Below are 8,302 nucleotides of genomic sequence, written 5' to 3'. Positions count from 1 at the left end.
TACCTGACCGGCCGGATTGACAGCGCGAGCGGGCTCCGGGGTCCTGGCGGAGTCGCGAGGCGATCTGACCCGGGGGTGCCCCCACGGTGGCCTGGCCCGCGATTGGGGACAATGATCAGCGGGCGGGCCTGTGCCGTGGGGGCACTCTTTTTCTTCCGCCTCCGCCATGGCCTTCACCATGGCGGAGGCAGAAGAGAGCCCCTCCCCTGTGCATGCACCGGTATGACGTCAGCAGCCGCTGATGCTCTGGCGCATGCGCGGACTTACACCGGCCGGCGAAGTCCTTTCGGCCCTGGCTGGTATGGCGCCAAAGGCCGTTCACGCCAGCCGGCGGAGTGGGAACCACTCCGGCGCGGGCCTAGCCCCTCAATGTGAGGGTTTGGCCCCTAAAGGTGCGGAGAATTCCTCCCCTTTGGGGCGGCCCGACGCCGGAGTGGTTCACGCCACTCCGACACGCCGGGACCCCCCGCCCCGCCGGGTATGGGAGAATCCCGGCCCCTGAGTCAGAATGACAGTTTAATGGCTGTATGGCCTGTGCAGATAAAATTTAAAACTTGCTTTCATGTAGCCAGAGAACTCTGCGCGCCAACATTCAAGATCAATTCATTTGGGTTCTTTATCTCTGTCTCATTCCTGCAGCAAGAATTATTTCAGTATATAGAGCTGTTTATTATATGTTTGTGTATGTATATTTCAATTCATTTATTAATCTTCCCATTGATATGTGTATATACCTATTGGAAACATTAAAAAAGTTGTACAGTAAAGAAAAAATTAAATTGGTGTGTAAATCGCTTCACATAATTGTGCAATTCTTGCCAGGATATTCTGGAGCATGAACCTTATTTTCGGTGCCATACACAAAGTAACTGTAATCTTTTCTTTTCCACTGGAAGTGCACTTCGGTGACAGGGATGAGTTCAATTGTATGGCGCTGTCAAAGGGAGGGAAAAAAATCCATTAGAGTTACAGGGAGATGGGAATATGTGACAAAATGGCCATATTTTGTGTAGCGGATGGCTAGAGGATCTGAAATGCAGCACCTGCCAGTGCAGCGGAGGCACACAAAAGGTAATTGGATAATTAGCTGAAAGAGAAAGTTAGGTTGGTTATGGAGAAAAGGCGGGGGAGTGGGCCTGGCTGAGTTCTCTTGCAGAGAGCCAGCAAGGACACGACAGGCCGAATGGCTTCCTTCTGTGCTATGGCCATTCTACAATTCTATGGAGATAAATACATGAGGAATAAACAGTTGATCAGGATGAAAGACTGACTTAATCTGATATGGATACCACCATTATACGTGAGAACACCACCCACCTGGTACGCAGTGCATACTCGTGCGACTCGGCCAACGTTGTCTACCTCATACGCTGCAGGAAAGGATGCCCAAGGCGTGGCCACTCCCCCGCCTTTTCTCCATATTGGCGAGACCATTCAGACGCCGCGACAACGGATGAACGGACATCGCGCGACACTCACCAGAGAGGAATGTTCCCATCCAGCCAAGGAACACTTCAGCAGTCGAGGGCATTCAGCCTCTGATCTCTCCAAGGCGGCCTTCAGGACGCGCGACAACACAGAATCACCAAGCAGAAACTTATAGCCAAGTTCCGCACACATGAGTACGGCCTCAACCGGGACCTGGGATTCATGTCGCACAACATTCACCCCCCCCCACCGTCTGGTCTGGGCTTGTAAAATCCTACCAACTGTCCTGGTTTGAGACAATTCACACCTCTTTAACCTGTGATTGTCCCTCTCTCCAGTCGCACCGTCTGGACCTGTAAAGATTAAATTACCTGCAAAAACTTGCATTCATCTTGCATCATTGACTTTGTCTATAGATGTGTTTGTGGAACCCACCTCTTCACTCACCTGATGAACGGACTGTGCTCTGAAAGCTAGTGATTCCAAACAAACCTGTTGGACTTTAACCTGGTGTTTTAAGACTTCTTACTGAGACTTAACCTGAGCAAATGATGAGAGTATTGATGACTGCTAAGAGGCAGCAGGAAGTGGTCCGGCAAAGGTGGAATTTACCCAATGCCTTTTTATAGTCCCAATGGCCAAACACTGCACTTTGTGCAGTAAGTAATAAAGTACACAGAGCAGGTTTGATCCTTGCTCAGTCAGAAATTAACTTGTTGTGATATGATGTACATGCATCTTTAAGGATGCATATTTTAAACTGCTACCAATCACTACCAGCGAGGTAGGATTTGATGTTGCAGTTCCACGACTCAACTCAGTCCAGAGCAGCTGCAGTTGAGGTCAGAATTGTGCATGGTCTCCTACTTAACGGACCGAACGCACTTCAGGTCAGCATCCCTCAGCTGAAGGGTGGGATGGGAGGCAGAAACATCAGGTGGGATTCCTTTTCTAGAATACATTCTAGTGACCGCTGCTGGAAAGGTGTATGTGTGAAGACTCGATGAGAATATGATTGACAAGTAGTCAGCCATTCCCCTCGGTCCATGTCCACACATGGAAATTGGCCACTCTGAAGCCCCTTGAGATATTTTGCTTTGTTACAGGCGCAATCTAAATGCAGATTAGTGAAATCCCCAACAATTGACTCCTTGTCAATATTCCTGGTTCTGAGTTTGCACGTTCTCCCTGTGTTTGCGTGGGTTTCACCCCCCAAAACCCAAATAAATGTGCTGGATAGGTGGATTGGCCATGCTAAATTGCCCCTTAAATTGGGAAAAAATAATTGGCTAATCTAAATTAAAATTTTAAAAAAAATTCCTGGTTCTACACACTGCTGGCATTCATGGAGTTGTTGCCCACTACATGTCAGTGAAAAGAACAACGGGAAGGGGATTTAAAAGGAAGTAAATAAAGTCTGTGTAGTGAGATGATTTTAGTCATTCTGAGATGAGCCATTCTGAAACATGACGAATGATGAAGTGCTACTTCCTGATGGCAGGGACCCCGCTGACCTCTGATGTACTCATACAAATAATATTTTCCATGACAGTACATCAGTCCAATGATTTTTATTAAGCATTTATGCTCGTCCTATCGGAAACAAGGAATGCAATTTCCTCAATTTAATTTCCCTGACAGGCAGGATTTGGTTCCTAGAGAATGGTTAAGATTTCAGATTGGAGCAACTTGATGATTTAGAACCCTGGATGAGGCTCTGTGAAAGAAGGGTGTTGTTGTTTCTCTTCCTACTCCTATTGGTACGCAGGGCAGACTTTCATCTGTTCTCATAGTGAAATTTTCTTTCTGGAACAGGTCACTAGCCTCTCACTAGAGGTTGAGAGCTTGAGACGCGGCACTCCACATCAAGTATGGATGACCAGGAGTCTCTCCTGCTCTTACCGCCCACCATTGGCGCATTGGTAGGAGTTTACAAATAAATTTAGTGTACCCAATTGATTTTTTTCAATTAAGGGGCAATTTAGCATGGCTGATCCACCGACGCTGCATATCTTTTTGGGTTGTGGGGGTGAGACCCACGCAGACACGGGGAGAATGTGCAAACTCCACATGATCAGTGACCCGGGGCCGAGATCGAACCCGAGTCCTCCGTGCCGTGAGGCGGCAGTGCTAGCCCCTGCGCCACCGTGCGGCCCTGCATTTGAAGGATTTTGCAGGTTGATATTCAACCTGTTTGGCGGCATTATGAATGCGTCTTCCTTGGCCATCAGGTTTTGGGGTGGGTCTCGAACCCGGGAGCTTCTGGCTCATAGTCAGAGACACTACCCACCGTGCCACAGGACCACCTCCATTAATCAAGGTGAGAGTTCACTGAGCATATTTTTAGCACCATGACTTATTTTATCCTCACTACAGGAGGAATCCCGCTGGCGGAGGGAGCTGACAGACGAGATGAGCTTGGCTGTTGGTGAGTGGCAGGGGAGGAGGCAGGCGAGGGAGTCTGTATTTAATCAAGCACTGCCATCAAGATCAACATGCTCTGTATTCCCAGCCACTTGCCTAATTGTACTATGCTCACGACTGGGCTCCCCTGCACCAATGTCCTGACAATGAGCTGCTGCTGTAATTCAATCCTTTAATTACTGGGTGTGGTGAATGTAATATAGATGTATATATGATAATTCACACTGTCTTTGTAAGCGCAGTAGCACTATCCTACCACTATGGGGAGTAGCTCTGGGAGTACTCAGGAACTTGTACTGGGCTCCACCCTTGGCTCCGCCCATGACTCCTCCCCCTAGTGCAGCTGTATAAATACCCTTGTCCAGAGTCAGCCTGAGTTCACTAAGAGTTCATCAACGGGTAACAGGCTGGCTCTGAAGTAAGTCGATTAAAGCCTAGATTCATATCGGAAACACGTGTCTGGTGAATTGATGGTTCCATCACTGGGTATCTTGGGTAGAAGACTCAATCAGCTCTCAAAACACATTCCACATGATGTTACATTGAATACTGACCAAGGCTTAATTGTATATTTATTCAACTATTATCCATAGAATCCCTACAGTGCAGAAGGAGGCTATTCGGCCCATCGAATCTGCACCAACCCTCTGAAAGAGCACTTCGACCTAGGCCCACCCCTCCCGCCTTATCCCCATATTTCCAAATAAATGCTTGAGATTTTGCTAAAGGTTGCTAGTATGCAGCCTTTTAGTAACACCACCACATACGCACATGGATATTTTTTCTCCAGTCATATTGTACTGTCTCTACCAATGTTCCCTCTCATGTCTGTTTTCTGTGCACAGCCAATTTGTTGCACTGCATGGTGCCTTTAAGATTGATGCATGGCTCCGCATCTTAAAGGAAATGTTGCTTGTGCACAGTCTGTTTGTTACCTGCACAGTACATTCCCAATTGCTGCACAGCCATGCACTTGTGCAGCTTTGATGAAACATTGGCCACCATGTAACCATTTTAGTCACTCATTGGACATACATAGAAATATAGAATCCCTACTGCGCAGAAGGGTTTGGCCTATCAAGTCTGCACCAACCCTCTGAAAGAGCACACTGCCAAGGCACATGCCCCACCCTATTCCCGTAACCAAGTAACCTTTGGGACACAAAGGGGCAATTTAGTCTTTAGTATTCCATTAATGACATTTAAGGACCTTATCCCACCAGTGGTGTTATCAACTTAGCTGCAGGTGGGCCGTCACTGTGTGGCGTGTACGACAGGTAAACCTGTCTATTTGCCAACTGCAGCTGGGGGGTGGCCTTCGGAGGGGCGTCTGATCCTTTGGTCATAGACACTTAGTGCCTGTTAGTGCCTGATCAAGGGGGTCTGGAAATCAGGACGCTGGGGGGACAGGTGGTGGTGTGGTGGCCCGTGAGGAGCCATCCCAGCTGACCTTGCTGCTGAACCCCTCTCCCCACGATTCCCACCCGTGAATCCTCCCCCTCCCTCACCATTACTTATATGTGACCTCGGACATGCCACAATCCTGGGACTCTGGTGCCTGTCATTCCGGCAGTGACCACAGCCTCCTTTGCGGTGCTGCTGAGCACAAGAGCAGCTCTCTTTAGGTGAGATGTCTAGCCCTGGGGGCCTTAGTTTCAGAGCAAGGCCCAAGTGGCCTTGACACTGCCTGGTTGGCTTGTGGTTTGTCAGACCTACCTGCAAAGGGGCAGTGTTGGTGTCTCAGTGGCTCTGCAGCTGATGGGCGAGCCCCCCACGCCTCAACAAGATTCCGCCCATTAACTCTTCTTTTCTCTACAGACTCTGCCAGGTCTGCTGAGTATTTCCAGCATTTTCTGTTTCCAACATTCACAGTGCTTTGCCTTTCACCTCACCTGTTGGATTATACGCGAAGTTTTGCCAAACTGAGTCCAGTGTTCCTGGATCCCTTGTTTGGAAACCTGCTGAATCCTGGAATCTGGGAAGTCCATTATAGGATACACCTAGGAAACAGGAAGGAAATGTGACATAAGGATATGACATGGGCTAAAATATAAATATTCAGTCACAAAGAAAAGTGAGGGAACAAGGCAAAATTGAGATTGAATTTAGACTTTTGAATGATCATGCAACCGACCACCCATTCCCACAGTACAGTGATCCCCATGATTTTGAGATCCCGCACTCTTATTATGTTTGGCAGGCATGCAGTGCCAAACAACAAAGGTCAGTTACCACCATGGAGAGCGGGCCTCCCAGGATGGCAACGGCCCAAATTATGTTGTGAACTCGGATGATGCATTCCCACTCCTCCAGAGCCCACACAAATAATCTGACACACCTCCTTTGGCAGCAGCCATCTTTGGCTCCATTATCCGTGGAACTGGTCAGAATGTCCACGATGTCGGTTTGGATCCGCGCTGACTGCAAATGGCAGTCAGGGTTCTATTTACGATAATAAGGTCCTGATTTTCAAATGAATATGGGATTGTTGACCAGAGCAAGTGGGCACTGTGGACAGCTGGTCATAGGGTCCCTTTCAAAATGGACTCGGTTGCATTGCCAGTGTTAAAGGGGCAAGATGGATTCTGACCCCATTTTGCGTTCATTGCCATCAGGTAAAAGCATTAGAAACCACTCCACAACAAGTCTATCAGTCTCGTGTCTACCTAATCTCTTACTTGAATCTGTTGATCATGGAAGAGTTTCAGCCCGGTGACTTTGCTGAAGCGTTCTGTAGGAAATCCACATTGCTGCTCAACAATATGTTCAAATTTGTTGTTTTCCCTTTTTAAGAAGCAGAGGTCATGGCAATTCATTCAACAGTCCATGAATAATGCATCCTGTTTTTAAATTTCCCCTTTTAAAATCTGAAATATCTTTCAGTTGGTGCCCCAGTAAAATTATAGACATAGAATAGAACAGTACAGCACAGAACAGGCCCTTCGGCCCTCAATGTTGTGCCGAGCCATGATCACCCTACTCAAACCCACATATCCACCCTATACCCGTAACCCAACAACCCCCCCCCTTAACCTTACATTTATTAGGACACTACGGGCAATTTAGCATGGCCAATCCACCTAACCCACACATCTTTGGACTGTGGGAGGAAACCGGAGCACCCGGAGGAAACCCACGCACACAGGGGGAGGACGTGCAGACTCCACACAGACAGTGACCCAGCCGGGAATCGAACCTGGGACCCTGGAGCTGTGAAGCATTTATGCTAACCACCATGCTACCCTGCTGCCCCGAAGATGTAGAGTTTAGTTCTGATTAAATATCTATCTAGAAATTGAAGTGGTGCATTTTACAGAGCCCTATTCCCAGTGTGGAGCCCTGATCGTTGGGCATATAGGTTGCAGAATCAATCATGTCCCAATCATGATCCAGCCATTTCTCTTGCTCCCCGCTGTCTAGAATGATTCCCCCTCAGAAGCAGAGTTTTGCAGCGCGATCTCTTAAAGAGTTTAGCATACCACAAAGTGCCACTCTTGAAAAATGAAACAAAAATAACCTTTATTTACATGTCTCCTTTGTCACAGTAAAACATCCTGAGACATGTCAGAGGAGCATTACAACTCATCACTTGACCCCGAGTCACATTGAGGTCAGATAACTAAAGGCTTCATCAACAAGTTAGGTTTGAAGGGACGTCTTAAAGGAGAAAAGAGAGATAGAGACGCAGAGAGGTTTAAGGAGGGAATTCCAGAACTTGGAGCCTAAGTACAGCCATCAATCGTGGAGCGATTGAAATTGGGAATGATGAAGAGGCTGGGATTAGAGGAGTGCAGAGATCTGAGATGGTTGTGGGGCTGGAGGAGATTACATAGATAGTGAGGAGTGAGGCCAAGGAGAAATTTAAAAACAAGGATGAGAAAGTTAAAAATGAGGCATTGCTTAACTGAGAGCCAGTTAGCGGTGAGCACTGGGTTAATGGGTGAATTGAACTTTGTGTGAATAAGGCCCAGGCATCATCTTTGGATGACCTCAAACTTACAGAAGGTAGTAGGGAGGAGATTGGACACGAGAGCTTTGGAATAGGTAAGTAAAGATTAAATCACCATAGTCCCAGATGACCATCAGCTGCTTTCCCCTTTGAGGGGGAGAGCTGACTGGCGGTGATTGAACCTGAGGATCACCACATTTCAGGTGAGGGGTAGGTCGAGAAGGCGGGGCCTTCATGTATAGGTAAGTATGGCGACACCAAAAGCAGGGATAAGAGGTTCTGCGGCAAATGAGCTGAAGCAGGACGGATTTAGGCAATGTTATGGAGATGAAAATAGGTAGTCTTTGTGGTGGCGCAGATACACAGTCATGGGGTCAGATAGGACAACAGGATTGCAACCATTCTGGTTTAGTTTCAGACAGTTGCTTGGGAGAGGGATGGAGTTGGTATCCAGGGAACCATGTTTGTAGCACGGATCACAGACAATGGTTTCAGTCTTCC

General features: G+C 47.7%; 1 protein-coding gene across 2 annotated transcripts in view; it reads right to left on the bottom strand.

The window, feature by feature from the left end:
• Positions 1-645: 645 nt before the first annotated feature.
• LOC119973154 (protein SSUH2 homolog) overlaps positions 646-8,302 on the bottom strand; it is a 95,407-nt gene continuing 87,750 nt past the window's right edge. For both annotated transcript variants that reach the window (XM_038810771.1, XM_038810772.1), the window contains exons 10-12: positions 6,531-6,636; positions 5,745-5,852; positions 646-934 (exon numbers count right to left, since the gene is read on the bottom strand). In XM_038810771.1, coding sequence (XP_038666699.1) covers positions 797-934; positions 5,745-5,852; positions 6,531-6,636 — 352 coding nt within the window. In that variant the 3' untranslated portion in view covers positions 646-796. The remainder of the gene's footprint in view (positions 935-5,744; positions 5,853-6,530; positions 6,637-8,302) is intronic.

The sequence above is a fragment of the Scyliorhinus canicula genome, chromosome 11 (genome assembly GCF_902713615.1).
Source record: "Scyliorhinus canicula chromosome 11, sScyCan1.1, whole genome shotgun sequence".
Taxonomy (NCBI): domain Eukaryota; kingdom Metazoa; phylum Chordata; class Chondrichthyes; order Carcharhiniformes; family Scyliorhinidae; genus Scyliorhinus; species Scyliorhinus canicula.
This window is presented reverse-complemented; position numbering and strand designations above follow the sequence as displayed.